Here is a 17798-nt window from a genome sequence, read left to right on the forward strand (position 1 = left end):
TGGAGACCCTCCTATCCCCCTCTGTCCACACTGGGAGAGCACAAGAGCTGGCTGTCAGAAGGGGAGTGCCCACCGCCTGAGCAGGCTACCCCAGGCTGTGGGCTCTGGGTGGGGACTCAGGGCACTGGCCTCTGTTCTCTCCTCCGTCACTGACCGGCTGTATGACGTGGGGTAGTTTGCGTCCCCTCTCTGAGTTTCGGATGGAAGAATTTCTTCCATCTTCTCCATCTCCGAGGCCTATGGAAGTGCTATAGAGATATAAATGTGGGCTTTGGCTGGTAGGTCTGGGATTGTTTGTTTGTTTGTTTTGGGTCGTGCTGCATGGCTTGCAGAATCTCAGTTCCCTGACCAGGGATTGAACCTGGGTGACAGCAGTGAAAGCCCAGAATCCTAACCACTAGGCCACCAGGGAACTGCCCTGGGATTGTCTTAAACTCCGTCACTTCTCAGGTGTTCAGAAGCAATGCACTGGCTCTCAGCCTTGGTTTCCTCATCAGTAAAATGGGTAGAATAACAGTGCGTTGTAGAATAGATATGAGAATTACTGAAATAATACGTATGGAAGCTTCTAGCATAGAACTTGGTCCATAGTAGGTGTTCAATAAGTGCTAACCAAATGAATGGAATATAGGAGGTGCTTAGTAAAAAATAATGGTTTAATTCTCTACCTTCCTCACCCCCAAATCTTGAAAAATGTCAAGTGCCAACACACCCTGTAGCTAGAAGTAAAATGAGGATGTGTGCATAGGGCACTGGAGACCATTATTTATCTTCTAGAATGAAGGTATGATCTGATTTGTATGACTATCAAAAGCCTATGGAACAGGCCACCGACGTCCTCCCAGTCCTCAAGCTGGCATCACGGACGAGTGCATCCTCTTTTTACCCGAGAGTTTGGTTTTCACTACTGTCCTTTATAGCCTTGTCTACCAGGAATCTCAAGGCCACATGCAGTTCTCTATGGCAGCATCTTTGTGCACCTGGATTCCTAACATAATCGCTCCTCCCTTATTTTGTTCCTTAGCTCTGTTTGCATTTTGGACCCCTGTGTGTGTGCAGTCTGTGTGCATGTGCAGGCTGCCTCAGAGCCTTTTTTGGGAAGAAGACAGGGAATAGACTTGAAGGGGTGTTAGGGAGGTTGACAGATGCTCCTGCCTTGCTGGTGGGAAAACCACTGGGAGGCGGCTGGTCACTCTGAGAGCCTGGAGCCACCTCTGTGGAGACAGGGCACCAGCTTAGGCAGCTCCCTCACACTGCAGGGGTGCCTGGTTTTCATGAGGCCTGGCTGGCGGTGGGCCAAGGCACTTCTCCCTGCTGCCTGCCTGCCTTCCAGTTCCCACCCCCCGGGGAGAGGCCAGGCGGGAGAGTGGGGGGGCGGGCAGGGCTGTGCAGGATCTTGCACCCTGCACTTGAATCCCTGCACCACTATTGCTGGCTTTTTGAGTTCTCACAGAACCTCTCAAACCGGCTACCGGTCTTGCCTCCTCATGGGGTTGCCATGAGGTTCTGGTGAACTCATACATGAGAAAATACTAGGTAGACAGTCTGGTTTGAGCTCTGTTTAGGTGTCTCCCAGCTATATTTCTGTAGGAAGCCCAAACTCAGTTTATAATGCTAACCTAAGTGCTCAATAAATGTGAGCCACGTGGCAGGCGTGTGCTAGGAGCTTTGAACACTTGATCTTGTTTAATTTCATCCCCACGATGACCCTGGATGTAGGTATTATAATCCCATTTTTACAGTTGAGGGAACTGTAGGTAGTCCGCAGAGGTAGGCTGAGCAGCCTGCCTGAAGTCACACAAGTTAGTTGTGGAGCCGGACTTGGGTCCAGGCCAGGCTGATGCCCAAGGGCAGCCCCGTGTCATGGTGGGTGAGCTGAGCGGTCACCCAGGCCAGCTCCTCCCCTCCAGGGTAGGTGGGCCTCCCCTGCTCTAGGCCTGTTCTTTGAGATGATTCTTTTTTGTTTTTGGGTGCTTTGGGTCTTTGTTGCTGTGCGCGGGCCTTCTCTAGTTGTAGTGAGCGGGGCCTACTCTTTGTTGTGGTGTGCAAGCTTCTCATTGCGGTGGCTTCTCTTTTTGTGGAGCACAGGCTCTAGGCGTGTGGGCTTCAGTAGTTGCAGCACGCGGGCTCAGTAGTTGTGGCACGCAGGCCCTAGAGCGTGTGGGCTTCAGTAGTTGCGGTGTGTGGGCTCAATAGTTGTGGCTCTCAGGCTGTAGAGCGCAGGCTCGGTAGTTGTGGTGCACGGGCTTAGTTGCTCCGCGGCATGTGGGATCTTCCCGGACCAGGGCTCGAACCTGTGCCCCCTGCATTGGCAGGCACACTCTTAGCCACTGAGCCACCAGGGAAGTCCTTCAAGATGGTTCTTGAAGGCACTAAGATGTCTCTGCTGGCTGGTCTCTACATTTTTGCGCTAATCATTGGAGGCCACGCCCTTCTCCAGGGGTCTTCCTTGGTTTCTGGGGACTCCTTGGCCCCTCCCTCTGTCTGCACCCAAACAGGTACCTAGTACTTTCCCCACCTGCTTCCCTTTGCCCCGGCCACTCCCGTCCCTGGAGTCCCTGCTGTTCCTGCTTCCCCTTCCTGCTGTTCTGCAGTCCTCCCTGTACCTCAGATGGTCCTCGTCATCAAGTCTCAGCTCCTAGGCCGCCCTTGTCATCACCCTTCTCCCCTCCCATAGGCGTTTATTTGGCACCTGCTCTGTGCCAGGCCTGACTCCATCCCTGTCCTGTGGGAATGCCTGTCTGCTGGGGCAGGTGGCTCTGAAACAGTGACTGCACAGCTCGGTCAGTGCCGTATGAAGACAGTAAGGCTGTGGGGGCCAGGGAGGCCCTAACTCTCCCTGGGGAAAAGGCGGGGGGAGGTGCTGAAGAGGGAGGAGGAGGAAGCAGTCACTTGGCAGGTAGCGCAGGTGAAGGGATCCTAGGCAGAGGCAGTGCCCATGTGGCAGAGGAACGGAGGTGGGGTGAGAGTGTGCTCTGAGGAACCGAGTGTGGTCTGGAGCTGGGAGAGCAGAGGCGGGGACAGTGGCAGGAGCTACAGAGTAGGGCCTCGATCCTGAGAGCGGTAGGAAGCCATCGAGGAGTCTTGAGCATGGTACCTGCCTGCTCAGGCTTGCTCTTCAGAAAAGTCTGTGTGGTCCTAAGGCACAGAACGAAGTCCCAGTTGCAAGGACTGGGTCCAGCCTCCCTGCAAGGCAGGATGCTGTAGGTTGTGGTTGTCTAGTTGGTGGCTTTGGGTTTTGGAAAGATCCTTCCGGTGTTGCATAGAGGCCTGGAAGGAGGTGGAGAGCTACTGGAGGCCTGTGGACTGGCTGTGGAAATAACCCAGTGAGTGAGCAGTGCGGGGGCCTGAGCACATCAGGGCAGGGGGGCTAGCCTGAGAGTTTAAGGAGGTTGGGTCACTGAGACTTGGCTACTTGGGGGAGGGAGGAAATCCAGATTAAGTCTGTAGTATGGGCTGTTGTCAAATTGCCCAGAAGGAGCCCTGGCCGAGGGGGCTTTACCAGGACCAGCCTTTCCCTCTGTGTGCCTCAGTTTCCCCAGGTGTGAAGGGATTGAGCAAAGTGGCCTTTCTTGCTCTGACCCAGCAGTTCTGTCACACGACTCTGGCTGAGGAGAAGGGACACAGAGACCACAGTGTAGCCAGCTGGGGCCTAGTCTGGGATTATCGAATCTGGCCGGGTCTGTTACGGCTGGAAGCCAGCGCCTGGCATGGCTACTGTCTGAGAGCACATGTCCCTGGCCCTTAGATGCCCTCCCCACCTTCGTGCAGGCTCTGTCCTCCCTGTCAGCTGTCTTGGCTCAGCCTGCCTGGCTGCCCCAGGCCCTAACTCTGACCAGGGCCTCTGCTCTCCCCGTGACTGGCCCTGAGAGGAATGGCTCGGCTCTGGAGCCTTATTGGCAAAACCCTGCCTGGGCCATACACGCCCCTGCCTCCCGGGCTGGATGCCTGCCCACCATGGGATTAGAAGGAGGCCTGGCCTTGCCTGCCCTGACGTGGCAGACTGCCTTGGAGCCCAAGGAAGGAATTGGAGTCTGAGAGGCTGTGCTTTGCCTCCCTGCCCATGCTCCAGCCCAGGGGCTCTGCACTCCTCTCTTTGAGGGAAGTGGGAGCACAGCACAGTGGGGCTTGTTCCTTAGCTTGCCTGGGGGGGAGTGGGGTGGGAGCTCAGCCCTGCTCGGAGTACAGTATTTCCTGCCTGACAGGTAACCGGGCTCCTTAGCTTCCTCACTGGAAAGCTCAGCTGGCCATGCCAGAGCCCTGCAGGATTAGATCCCAGAATCCGGGAATCAAGGGTGGGATATCTTGGGGACTGGCAGTCTCCCCCTGCCCCTGCCTGGTGAGTGACAGATGAGGTTCAGGAGGGGAGGGGCTTGCTCAGGATCACATAGCACCTGAGGGGCAGGGCTAGGATTTGAACTCAAGTCTGCCTCTAGACATTCCTTTACAAACCTTTGATGAGGTCCAACTGTGTGCCAAGTACTTCTTTTTTTTAAAATTTAATTCATTTATTGATTGATTTTTGGCTGCGCTGGGTCTTCGCTGCTGCGCACGGGCTTTCTCTAGTTGCGGCGAGCGAGGGCTACACTTTGTTGCGGTGCGTGGGCTTCTTATTGCTGTGGTTTCTCTTGTTGCGAAGCACGGGCTCTAGGCGCGCGGGCTTCAGTAGTTGCAGCACGTGGGCTCAGTAGTTGTGGCTCACGGGCTCTAGAGCGCAGGCTCCGTATTTGTGGCGCACGGGCTTAGTTGCTCTGTGGCATGTGGGATCTTCCCAGACCAGGGATCGAACCTGTGTCCCCTGCATTGGCAGGCGGATTCTTAACCACTGCACCGCCAGGGAAGTCCCTGTGCCAGGTACTTCTAAGCATGAGCACTAGAGTAGGAGCTTCGCAAAGGATTGGCACAATTTCTCTTATATGCTCAGTGTTTGGGGGAGAATCCAATACAGAGGAGGTGCTCGGTGAATGAATGAGTGAATGAATGAATGAACAAATGGGTAAGGCAAAGATCCTGCCTCCAGGCATGTAGACTCCAATGGATGGGACTTTTGTTTTGCACAACAGGAAATAAGAGGCTGGTAGGAGTGGGTATTGGTTAGGTGGGAAGCAGAGAGGATTGGAATTCAGATGTCCTGACTGCTGGTCTAGGGCTTTTTCCATCCACACTTTCCTCATCTGTAAAATGGGATAAACGGTTTTCACCCTCTGCCTGCCTCGTGAGGATCCAGTGAGGCAGTAGATGAGAATAGGCTTATAAAGCAGGGACATTGTGCTGGGGGCTTTCCCTGTGTGCACATACAGAACTGCCCAGAAACTCCACATGCTCTGCTTTTCTTCTGCCCCCTTACCCTCTGCATTTTGCCTCCCGCATTGCCCTAGCTTTCTCCAGGGCTTCTTTCTGGAATGTTCTGCCCAGAACCTCTAGCCATGGGAGGGGTGGGGAAGAGTGTGGGTGAACGGAGTCTGCCTGCCTCCTTCCTCTACCGTCTCCCACACCCAGAAAGCCAGCCACCCGCATCCACATCCAAGCAGGCCCCCAATGCACACCAGGCCGGAAATGCCTTGGCAGTGGTTACCATGGTGACGGGTCCTGATGCTTGGACTGCAGCGGCCTGGGAGCTGCCTGCAACAGCCTGGCAGCCTGGCACCCGCAGGCCCCCACCCAGGCTGCGAGCTCCTGGCGCAACTGCCCTCCTCTCTCTCCTTTTGGTCCCTAGCTCTGAGCCTGGTACCCAGGGACTCTTGGGAATGAGCTGCCTGTCTGGGAACCCACAAGCTGTTCTGGGTCAGACTGGCTTGGTTCAAATCCCAGTTCTACCTCTTAGGGGGTCAGTGACCTAAACATTTAACTCCGTGTTTTTTTTTTTTTTTTTTTTTAATAAATTTATTTATTTATTTATTTTAGCTGTGTTGGGTCTTCATTTCTGTGCGAGGGCTTTCTCTAGTTGCGGCAAGCGGGGGTCACTCTTCATCGTGGTGTGCGGGCCTCTCTTGTTGCGGAGCACAGGCTCCAGATGTGCAGGCTCAGTAGTTGTGGCTCACGGGCCCAGTTGCTCCCCGGCATGTGGGATCTTCCCAGACCAGGGCTCGAACCCGTGTCCCCTGCATTGGCAGGCAGATTCTCAACCACTGCGCCACCAGGGAAGCCCAACTCCGTGTGTTTTGACTTTGCTGAATTAGCTACAGGATCCTTGTGAAGGGAGTTATCCAAAGGGTATAGACTGCCAGAATGAGACCCATCCTTACCCCGAGCCGTCACTGCCCCCATCCTGCAGCAGTGGCAGGGTCAACATCGGGTCATAGCACTCTTTGCTGCTGAATCTGCATCCAGGGCCCTAGATTCCTCATCTCGGGCCCCAGGAGGTCCTGCAGGCAGTGTAGTGTGGTGGGTAGGACCTAAGATTCTGTGGGTCACAGCTGGGCTTGGCACTTACTTGGGCTTCAGTTTCCTCATCTTTTTTTTTTTTTTTTTATTGAATTTGTTACAATATTGCTTCTGTTTTATGCTTTGGTTTTTTGGCTACGAGGCCCCCCCCAACCCCGACCAGGGATTGAACCCGTACCCCCTGCATTGGAAGGCGAAGTCTTAACCACTGGACCGCCAGGGAAGTCCCAGTTTCCTCATCTTTGAAATGAGGATAATAATGTACCTCTTTCAGAGGTTTGTTGTATGGATAAAATTTGAATTAGTACTTGTAAAGTGCTTACACGAGTATCTGATACTTAATAAGCACTTTATAAATGTTAGCGGTGACTTATCACCACAATTGGCATTGGCCATGAAAATTGGAACCCCTATGCCTGTCCCTTCTGTCATTTTTCTCACGCAGGCAGGTTTCCCCACCTCTGTTCACAGTGTGATGAGAGAAAGCAGGCGAGAGAGATAGGAGGGCAGTTTGGCTCCCCTTCCTCATCCCACCCCATCCAGGGGACTGCTAGGCACGCCCCACCTCTGCTGCCTGGCGAGTGAGACAAGCTGGGCCCTGGGCCGAAACTCCTCCTCTAACTCATGAGTTTGAGGACTTTCTCTGCTGGTTCTCCAGCTGGCAGCTGTTCCAGCCCCGGTCTGGATCAGCCAGCTGGTCAGTGACCGCCCAGAGCCCTCCCGGTCAGTAGAGCTGATGACGGATGAGCACCCAGCAGAGATGCTGCTACTGATGTCATCTGAAGAATGAGGAGCCCAAGGAAGGGGCTCTTATAGGATGAAATAGGAGCAAATCCCCAGGCTTGACTGCTGTAGGGCTCACTAGGCCTCCCTGAAGAGTGAGGGGGAATCTTTCCAGAATGAAGGAGAATCTGAGGCAAAACTTGAATAAGCTGGCCCACCAGCTGAATTAATTCTCTGCTCCATCCCTCTCTCCCAGCTCCCTCCTTCGGGTCCAAGGTTATGTTAACACGGAATTGTTGGCCAAAAGGAAGCTGGGCATAAGGGCATCCAGAGAGCCCCTGGGGGTCTGAGACCCTGGGCTGGAAGGTTGTGGCCACTCTTGGAGTTGGGGTCTTATGGTGGGTGGCCCTGGGGTCTCTGGGACTGGCAGATCTGGGAGACCCTGCTGTGAGCTGACCGCCTCGTCTTTTCCCCAGGGCCTGGCCTCCGTGTTCTCCAACCGTGCATCCCGGAAGTCGGCCTCACACACTGGGAACAACATGGCAGAAGGCGAGGGCTACCGGAACCCCACGGAGGTGCAGATGAGCCAGCTGGTGCTGCCCTGCCACACCAACCAGCGCGGCGAGCTGAGTGTCGGGCAGCTGCTCAAGTGGATTGACACCACCGCCTGCCTGTCCGGTGAGGCCGCGCCCGGCACAGCTGCCCTCCCAGCCCCGGCACCACACACCCAGAGGAGGGGCCCCAGTTTTCAGAGACGGTTGCCGTCCCCAGGTGCCACCCTCCTCCCTCATCCCAGCCTTTGCTCAGGCTGCTCCACCTGCCTGCGATGCCCTCTTCAAGTTCTCCATTCTCTGCTCGGGCCCAGCCTCTTGCCCGGAGGCCCCCAGAGCTCTGAGTACTATAACCTAAGGTCCCTGCTCTGACACAGCGCGGCCTTCAATGTGGCTGCTCTGGGACTGGCTGTGAGCAAAGCCTGTGGCATTGAGTAGAGTTGAGTGGAGCTGGATTGAGCTCATTTCGTTGCCTTGGGTGCCCCAGTATTCTCCAGCCCACAGAGAGTTCACAGTCTGATGGGGGGGCCAGACAGGAGACTGACTGCCCCCCGGCACTGTCTGATGGGAGCTGGGAAAGGGAGGTGGAAGCAGGGCTCTGGGAGAACAGACCAGAGGCTCTGCCCCAGCCCTGGGGGCAGAGAAGGGATTCTAGAAGGACTAAGGCCTGGGAGCACAGTCCTCAGAGAAAGAATGACTCAAGCAAGGAGACAGAGGTGGGTGAGGTTGACTGGACAGGGGTACGGGCACTCTAGGAGGTCAGGAAGTAGAATAGCATGGTGTGATCATTCATTCATTCGACAGGTGCTTGACAGCTGCTTATTGAGTATCTCCTGCATGCCAGGCGCTGCTCCAGGACTGGGGCACAGCAGTGAACAAGACAGGCAAAAATCCTTGCCCTCAAGTGACATGCAGTCTAGCAGGAGGGAGAGGCACTAGACAGACAAAACCCAGATATGTAAGACAGGGTCAGGGTGTCGTCATCACGGTGAGGAAAGTAAAGAAGGGTGGGAGCACGGGCGAGGAGGCAGGCCTTAGCTAGGCGGTCTGAGGTTTGATCAGAGGCCTGGGTCACGGGGAGGCTGCTAACACGTGCTTTCTTCTCCTGACGCCAGCGGAGAGGCATGCTGGCTGCCCCTGTGTCACAGCCTCCATGGACGATATCTATTTTGAGCACACGATTAGGTAAGTGGCCCCTCCTGCCCTTCCTTCTGGTCTCCCCACCACGAGCCCAGAGCCCTTCCCCCATCGACTGCCTGCTCAGCCTGTGTGCTGCCTGGAACCTGCCTCAGCTGACTGAGGGCCTCTGCAGATAGAGAGGGGGCAGACTTTGGTGAGCAGTGACCCGTCTGCAAGGTCTCTGGGACAGCGATGGGCTAGAAGCTGCCCTGTGGCTGGCAGCTCCCTCAGCCAGGCTTGGAGTTGGGTGCTGCTGAGGCAGCATCGTGGGGTGCTGTGTGACTTTGGGGAAGGCAGTCTCTTTCTCTGGTCCTCAGTTTTCTTATCTTCAAAATGGAAGGGGTTAGACTTGATCAGTGAATGCCTTTTTGAGCTTGGACATTCTCTGTGGGTCATTGGTCATCAGACTGTAGGGAGGTCCCTAGATAAGGTGCCTTGGCAGAGCCTGACCCAGAAGTTTGGACCATTCAGCCTCTGCTCATGTACCCCCAGGGATGAGGAACTCATTACCTCCTGGTTTTTTTGGGTTTTCGGGGTTTTTTTTTTTTTAACAGCTAACATTTTTTTTTTTTTTTAATTTTATAGCTACTTTATTTATTTATTTTTGGCTGTGTTGGGTCTTCGGTTCATGCGAGGGCTTTCTCTAGTTGCGGCAAGTGGGGGCCACTCTTCATCGCGGTGCGGGGACCGCTCTTCATCGCGGTGCGCGGGCCTTTCACTATCGCGACCCCTCCCATTGCGGGGCACAGGCTCCAGACGCGCAGGCTCAGTAGTTGTGGCTCACGGGCCCAGCTGCTCCGCGGCACGTGGGATCTTCCCAGACCAGGGCTCGAACCCGTGTCCCCTGCATTAGCAGGCAGACTCTCAACCACTGCGCCACCAGGGAAGCCGGGGGTTTTTTTATTTTTATTTCTTTTAACTGTCTGTACTGGTTAGAAGACTCTTCATTACACTGTGCTGAGCTTTGCCTCTGCACAGCTTTGCTGGGACCCAGGGAGCATGTTGAGCTCTCTGCCCAGGACAGGCTTCAGGGCTGCATACAGTGCTTTGGCCTCCAGGTCTGCTCTTAAACTATCAGTGCCTAGGACATCAAGTGCCAAGGACTTATTTAGGACTTCCTGGTGCCCCATGAGTTGTGGTTAGGGGAAAAGTTTGGCTGGTCCCTGTATTCACTTATTTAGTCATTCATCACTGCTTGTGGACCAGGGTCCATGCTGGGTTTGGGGTCCACAAAGTCAACTGGAACATAGTCCCTGTGCCCCAGGAGCTCCCAGACTGCAGGGAGGCAGATATAGAAACATAATTTCAATTCAAAGCAGTGAATTCCAGGCTAATAATGATCTCTGCATATGGGTGCTTTGTAATACTCTTTCTAAATATCTTTTATTTTAGAATAGTTTTTGATTTACAAAAACACTGTAGATAGTACAGAGTTCCCATATACCCCACGCCGAGATTCCCTATTATTAACATCTTACATTCGTATGGTACTTCTGTCACAATGAGCCAATACTGATGCGTTATTTGTAATGTCTTTTTAATTAACTTAAGTCCTCAGAACAACCCTATGAGGTCGTGGCTATTAGTACCCTCATTTTACAGGTGAGGAAACGGAGGCCCAGAGAAGTGAAGTAACTTGCTTAGAGTCATACAGCTGGTGGAGAACCCAGGATATACTACGAGCCAGGCAGTCTGGCCCCAGAGCCCTTGTTCGTAACAAACAGGCCTCATTGCCTATATGTCTGGGTGTGGGTATAGTGAGTGGCACAGAGAGTAGTCAAGGGTGGCTTCCTGGAGGAGGTGTTTGAGCTGGCTCCAGTACTGTGTGTAGTGACAATTTGTAGGCCAGTGGAGCCGTGTCTGGGCCAGCTCTGGGTCTCTGTTGCCAACATGGGATCTGGCACTTGGAGGAGCAAGGTATAGAGAAGGCTGGGGTGGGGTGTGTACATGATGGATGGGCACGCTGCGGGACCCAGTGGAGTAGAGGTGAGTCTGGGCAGAGGAGGGTGTGGGTGGGAGGAAAAGCTGGAGAGGATCCTGGGAAGGTGGGCAAGCTGGAGAGGGGCCTGGAGCGTGACTGGTGGCCAGGAAAGGCCTGGCCATACCTGAGGAAAGCTGGGGAAGGTTTCTTTGTTTGTTTTTGCTTTTGCCATTTAAAAATATCTCAAAGGGGCTTCCCTGGTGGTGCAGTGGTTGAGAATCTGCCTGCTAATGCAGGGGACACGGGTTCGAGCCCTGGTCTGGGAAGATCCCACATGCCGCGGAGCAACTAGGCCCGTGAGCCACAACTACTGAGCCTGCGGATCTGGAGCCTGTGCTCCCCAACAAGAGAGGCCGCGACAGTGAGAGGCCCGCGCACCGCGATGAAGAATGGCCCCCGCTCTCTGCAGCTGGAGAGGGCCCTCGCACAGAGATGAAGACCCAACACAGCCAAATAAATAAATAAATAAATAAAATTAAAAAAAAAAATATCTCAAAGGACTTCCCTTGTGGTGCACTGGTTAAGAATGCGCCTGCCAATGCAGGGGACACGGGTTTGCGCCCTGGTCCGGGAAAATCCCACATGCCGCGGAGCAGCTAAGCCCATGCGCCACAACTACTGACCCTGCGCTCTAGAACCTGCGTGCCACAACTACTGAAGCCTGCACGCCTAGAGCCTGTGCTCCGCAACAAGAGGAACCACTTCAATGAGAAGCCTGCGCGCCACAACCAAGAGTAACCCCTATTCACCGCAACTAGAGAAAGCCCACATGCCACAACGAAAACCCAACGTGGCCAAAAAATAATAAATAAATAAATCAAATTCTAAAAAAAAAATTTAAAATACCTCAAAATGTATCTCTAATGGATAAGAACTTTTAAAAAAATAATTTCAATACCACTACCACACCTAAAGAAAATGAACAATTTCTCACTAACATCAAATATCCAGTCAGCATTCAGTTGCCCACAATGTCTCACGAATTTGTTTTTATTTTGTTTTGCTTTACAGTTATTTTTGTTGCTCAAGTCAGGATGCAAATCAGATTGCAATTGGTTGCTAGGTCTCTCAAGTCTTTTATTTATTTATTTTTGGCCATGCCTTGCGGGATCTTAGTTCCCTGACCAGGGATCGAACCCAGGCCCCGGCAGTGAAAGTGCCGAGTCCTAACCACTGGACCACCAGGGACTTCCCTCTTAAGTCTTTTTTTAACCCGTAGGTCCTACATCTCCCTGCAACACCCTCTCCATCTACCCCCTCCTCCCCCCTCCCTCTCCCTCTCTATCTGTTTTCCCTTGAAGTTTGTTTGTTTGTTTTTTTAAATAAATAGATTTATTTATTTATTTTTGGCTGTGTTGGCTCTTCGTTGCTGTGCACGGGCTTTCTCTAGTTGCGGCGAGCGGGGGCTACTCTTTGTTGCGGTGCATGGGCTTCTCATTGCGGTGGCTTCTCTTGTTGCGGAGCACGGGCTCTAGGCACACGGGGTTCAGTAGTTGTGGCTCGTGGGCTCTAGGGCACAGGCTCAGTAGTTGTGACGCACGGGCTTAGTTGCTACGTGGCATGTGGGATCTTCCCAGAACAGGGCTCGAACCTATGTCCACTGAATTGGCAGGCGGATTCTTAACCACTGCGCTACCAGGGAAGTCCCAAGAAGGTATTTTTAAATTAAGGTATGTATATTGCTTTTTAGACATATTGCAATTGCATACTTAATACACTACAGTATAGTATAAACATATCTTTTATATGCACCAGGAAACCAAAAAAATTGTGTGACTCGCTTTATTGCGATATTTGCTTTATTGCCATGGTCTGGAACCAAATCCACAGTATCACTGTTGTATGAACTACTTGAAAGTAAGTTGCAGACATCATGACACTTCATCCCTCCATATGTCAGCATGCATCTCCTAAAAATGATAGTCCCCTATCTGACTATTAGAACTACTAAAAAAATAATAATAATAACAGAAATCAGCAAGTCAGGACTTCCCTGGTGGCGCAGTGGTTAAGAATCTGCCTGCCAATGCAGGGGACACAGGTTGGAGCTCTGGTCCAGGAAGATCCCACATGCCATGGAGCAACTAAGCCCGTGCGCCACAGCTACTGAAGCCCACGTGCCTAGAGCCCGTGCTCCACAACAAAGAGAAGCCACCACAAGGAGAAGCCCATGCACCACAACAAAGAGTAGTAGCTCCGCTGGACGCAACTAGAGGAAGCCTGCGCACTGCACTGAAGACCCAACACAGCCAAAAATAAATAATTAAATAATAATTAAAAAAAAAAGTCAGCACAGGGCAGCAAAGTGGCTCCCTCAGGGATTCTGATGTTCATCTGGACCTGGGAGTCATTCTAGAGGGACAGTTGCAGCTGGAAAGAGCAGGGCTAGGGTGGTCAGTAGAATCAGTCTAGAATCCTGGCTCTGTCCATCTTTAGCTGGGTGACCTTAGGCAAATGGCTTACCCTCTCTGATGCTCAGTCCCCCCTAAACCTACCTGCCAAACTTGTTCTGAGGTTCAAATGAGGTCGTACACAGTGCCTGGCACATAGTAGGTATTCTTTTTTTAAAAAAATTAATTAATTAATTTATTTATTTATGGCTGTGTTGGGTCTTCGTTTCTGTGCGAGGGCTTTCTCTAGTTGCGGCAAGTGGGGGCCACTCTTCATCACGGTGAGCGGGCCTCTCACTATCGCGGCCTCTCTTGTTGCGGAGCACAGGCTCCAGACGCGCAGGCTCAGCAATTGTGGCTCACGGGCCTAGTCGCTCCACGGCATGTGGGATCTTCCCAGACCAGGGCTCGAACCCGTGTCCCCTGCATTGGCAGGCAGATTCTCAACCACTGTGCCACCAGGGAAGCCCAGTAGGTATTCTTTAAATGTTTTTATTTCCCTTCCTACCCTATGTTTATAGTATCTTGTGCTTAGTAGGCATTCAATAATTGTGGAATTCATTAATTCAGTAGGCCACTATTCATGGTCTACCTTGTGCCATGTGCAAGGACTTGAAGATTCAGTGGTGAGCAAAACAGACATGATCCTTGCCCCAGCAGAGCTTAAGGACTGTGGGGGAGACAGAGGTCAATCTGTTGGAAGAAGTGTTAGGAGAGTGAACCTTATGGGGCTCTGGGAGGGCAGGGAGAGCTTTCCTTAGGAAGGACTGTTGAGCTGAGAGCAAAGAGAAGCTTGAGCATTCATTGGACAAGGGGGAGTGGGGGAAAGGGGGAGATGAATGACATCATGCCACTTCTCTTGCCCCAGCTTCCCCACCTGTAGAATGAGGTGCTAACACTGTCTTGCCCGCTTGCTTTGAGGACTCAGTGACGTGGTAGATGTGAATACGCTCCGTATGCCATGATGTTCTCCTGCCAGTTCCTATCAGCAGAGACCCCTGTTCTCTCCCTCTGTCCCCTCTTGGAAGGCCTACATCCTGCTTTTCTCTCCTCAGTGTTGGACAAGTGGTGAATATCAAGGCCAAGGTGAACCGGGCCTTCAACTCCAGTATGGAGGTGAGCAGGTGGGTGGGTGGGTTTCTACCTCCTCTTCATTCTCAGCCGCCAGCTCGGGCACACTCACACTCACACTCACAGTGCCCTGATTGAGGCAGCAGAGTTCTGAAACAGCTGGCAGGGTTGGGGGGATCCTAGGGCAATGTCCAATATCCATAACACAGAAGGGAAAACTGAGGCTAGGGAGGGGAAGGGATTTGCCCCAGGTCACCAAGCCATGTAGATTCCAATGTGAGCCTTGACTTCCAGCCTCCTGGGTCTTCACACCTAGTCTCAGACCCTCTTTTCAGCAGCCAGGTGGTCTCAGGAATGCAAGGAAGATAGCTGCTGTGCCTGACCCTGAAGGCAGTGGTCTGGAGGAGGGCGCTGGACTTCCGTCCATTAGCTTACCTCCCACAGCCTCTGTCTGCACATCTGTAGAATGGGAACATGATTCCCTTGTGGCAGGGTTGTTGAAGGTTTAATGGGAGGACTCTTTAGGGATGCACAGGGCTCTGTGAGCTCTGGAAGAGGGCCTCATCATTCCCATTTTACAGATGAGGAAACTGAGGCCCAGAGAAAGGAAGTGACTTGCCCAAGGTGTCCCAGGGAGCCAGGGGCAGAATCAGAACCTACCCCAGGTCTCTAGCCCCCTGGACTTGGTAGGTGATACAGAAGCACCAGAGGCCAGGCCTGGGGTGGAACTTGCTGTCTCCACCTGCGGGGCCTCGGGTTGGTGAGCTCTGTTTCCTCCCTCCTCAGTCGTCCACCTTGCTCTTCCTCTCCAGGTGGGCATCCAGGTGGCCTCTGAGGACCTGTGCTCTGACAAGCAGTGGAGCGTGTGCAAGGCCTTGGCCACCTTTGTGGCCCACCGGGAGCTCTCCAAGGTAGGTGGCTACACCTGACAACCCGATGCTGCCAGACCACCTGGGTGCCTGTCTACGTGGTGATTCTGGGGGTTGGTGGAGAGGTAGAGGTGGGGGCACAGCAGGGAATCCCCAGAAGAAGGCCCACCCCGTGCTGTGGTTGAACCCCAGGCGCCTCCCCGCTCTGCTTTTCCCCACCTCTCCCTGTGCACCTCGCACCCCAGGATCCTCCAGTTCTCTCCATTGCCTCCCATGTCCTGCATCAACACCCCCCATCCACAGTGCCTTTGCTGAAGAATGGGGACGGGGACGCTGGAGGATGAAAGTGATGTATCAGTCAACAGGGAGGTGGAAGATGGGGACAAAGAGGGGACAAGACTTGTAACCATCCAGCAGCCCCAGGCGTGAGATGGCCGTTTGGGGGACAGGCTCTCATGCTATTTCAGGAAACTTGTCCTGAGCACCCCCCACCTCACCCCCTGCCACAGGTGAAGCTGAAGCAGATCACGCTGCGGACCGAGGAGGAGAAGACAGAGCACAGTGTGGCAGCCGAGCGCCGACGTATGCGGCTGGTCTACACAGACACCATCAAGGACCTCCTGGCCAACTGCGTCATTCAGGATGGTGAGTGCCGTGCGTGGGGAGGGCAGCCCATGTCCTGCATGGCCCCCTCTGTCCTGGGCCCTTACTGAGCAGAGGGAGGAAGGGAGTCTCCTGGGGATGTCCGCCCACGGGTGGCCTCAGGCCTGGATGGCCCTCTTGCCTCAAGGTTCCTTCAGGGAAAAGGGAGCGTTTGGACATCTCGCCCAGCTCCCAGGAGCCATGAAGATGGAGCTGGGACATACAGAAAACGCTTTTAATCTGCTAATGCATTTGGGTCTCTAGGAGTCAAGGTATTTGGGAAGGTAGTGTTGAGCTTGGCCTTGAACCCTAGGACTTTTAAAAAAGCAAATAGATAGGTAGCTAGGTAGGTAGGTAGATAGAGATAGGTGTAGGCATAGAGATAGAGTAAAAAGCAAGACTCTCTTCTACCCCAGAACCAAGGCTCCCTCCAGAGGCAGCTACTGTTCATCATTTGGGGACATCTTTCCAGAAGTATTCTCTGCATATTTAAGCATACTACCTACCAGTTTGCCCTCTCTTTTTACCCAAAAGTAAACATACAGTACATACTGTTCTGTATCTTGCTCCTTTCCCCTTAAAAGCATATCTTGGAGAGTGTCCTGTACCAGCACACAAAGGTCTACTTTGGACTGGGAGGATTTTGACAGGTGGAGAGGTGAGGCAGGGTTTTCTGACAGAGGGCACAGGCTGGGCAAAGGCCTAGAGGGGTGACCTTGGATTTGTTCACTGATGTCCAGAACACTAGAATGCAGAGTCATCCTTGAAACCTAAAGGAGGCAATTTACGACCAACCGAGGGTAGTTCAGCTGCCCAGAGTGGAGAGAAAGCAGGCAGAAGTAGCAAACACCAGTGAAGGCAGTGAGCTGTGCTCTGAATTCCGTGTGCTGTTATTTATGCTGGGCCCGGAGGCCGTGGCTGGGCAGGCCCAGCTCTTCCTACAGTTGTCAAGGCCCGCTGGAACCATCCATCCCACTGCAGCCCCTGTAGATCCCTCCTGTCTTGACAGCCCTTCTACCCAAGCATCAGTCCAAATGCCTGAGCCTGGCATCCGGGCCCTTGGCTGACCACTCAGCCTCATCTGGTGCTGTCCCTTTACTTGCCCTCAGCTCCAGCTAAGCCAAGGCCTCGTTGCTCCCTGTGACTGTCCTGCCTGTCTGGTCTCCAGAACTTGGCTCAGGCCTTCAACCTCCCCTCCTCCCTGCCTGTGGCATCTCTGAGCAGCCTGCAAGCCGGGTGAAAGGCTACCTCTTTCACAGGCCTTCCCTGATGAGCTCTCTCCCCCCGGGAGATGGGAGATGCACGGCACCTCCTGGGTGCTGAATAAATAAAAGAATCTGTGTGGGGTGGACTGGTGGGCATGGGGGTCCTGGGCTGCCCATGGGGAGGGTCTGCCCTTGGGAATTTTCTCACCTCCCCGCCTCCCTCCCCCTGCGCCTCTCTGGTCAGATCTGGAGAGCAGAGACTGTAGCCGCATGGTACCAGCCGAGAAGACCCGAGTGGAGAGTGTGGAGCTGGTCCTGCCCCCACACGCCAATCACCAAGGCAGTACTTTCGGGGGCCAGATCATGGCCTGGATGGAGAACGTGGCCACCATTGCAGCCAGGTGAGGGCAGTGCCCTGCCTGTGCCTCCCCTCCTTTCTCCTCCTCCTTCCCTCGGCCAGCTCCCTCTGCGGGAGAAACCCCAGCTTGGTACTGGTATTCAAGGCTTCAGAAGCTTGGCTGTTCTTTCAGGGTAACCTGGGGCCTTCAGACCCAGAGAACCAGAGAGGAATGATTTTCTGTGAGCTCACCATTCCTTCCGTGGTTCCCATCATGGCATGGGAAATGCCAAGCCCCCCGGCTGGCACCAGGGCCTCCCCTTGCCCTGGCCCTGCTCGCTTGCTTCCTGGATCTTAACACTTCTTGCAAATCAAGCCATTTGCCTTTCCCCTTCCCATCCTCCATGCTCCCATCCCCTATGCTCCCATCCCCTGCCTTCACTCCTGGCTGACTTCCCACCATGCC

General features: G+C 53.6%; 1 protein-coding gene and 1 non-coding gene across 3 annotated transcripts in view; one reads left to right on the top strand and one right to left on the bottom strand.

Moving 5' to 3' along the window:
• ACOT11 (acyl-CoA thioesterase 11) overlaps positions 1-17798 on the top strand; it is a 44570-nt gene that overhangs the window by 16433 nt on the left and 10339 nt on the right. For both annotated transcript variants that reach the window (XM_007164398.3, XM_007164399.3), the window contains exons 2-7: positions 7584-7785; positions 8774-8843; positions 14264-14324; positions 15092-15190; positions 15658-15793; positions 17240-17396. In XM_007164398.3, coding sequence (XP_007164460.1) covers positions 7584-7785; positions 8774-8843; positions 14264-14324; positions 15092-15190; positions 15658-15793; positions 17240-17396 — 725 coding nt within the window. The remainder of the gene's footprint in view (positions 1-7583; positions 7786-8773; positions 8844-14263; positions 14325-15091; positions 15191-15657; positions 15794-17239; positions 17397-17798) is intronic.
• Positions 11935-12006, bottom strand: TRNAE-UUC (transfer RNA glutamic acid (anticodon UUC)). The gene has a single exon. It is a non-coding gene; the product is annotated as a tRNA-Glu (tRNA).

The sequence above is a fragment of the Balaenoptera acutorostrata genome, chromosome 1, assembly GCF_949987535.1.
Source record: "Balaenoptera acutorostrata chromosome 1, mBalAcu1.1, whole genome shotgun sequence".
Taxonomy (NCBI): Eukaryota; Metazoa; Chordata; class Mammalia; order Artiodactyla; family Balaenopteridae; genus Balaenoptera; species Balaenoptera acutorostrata.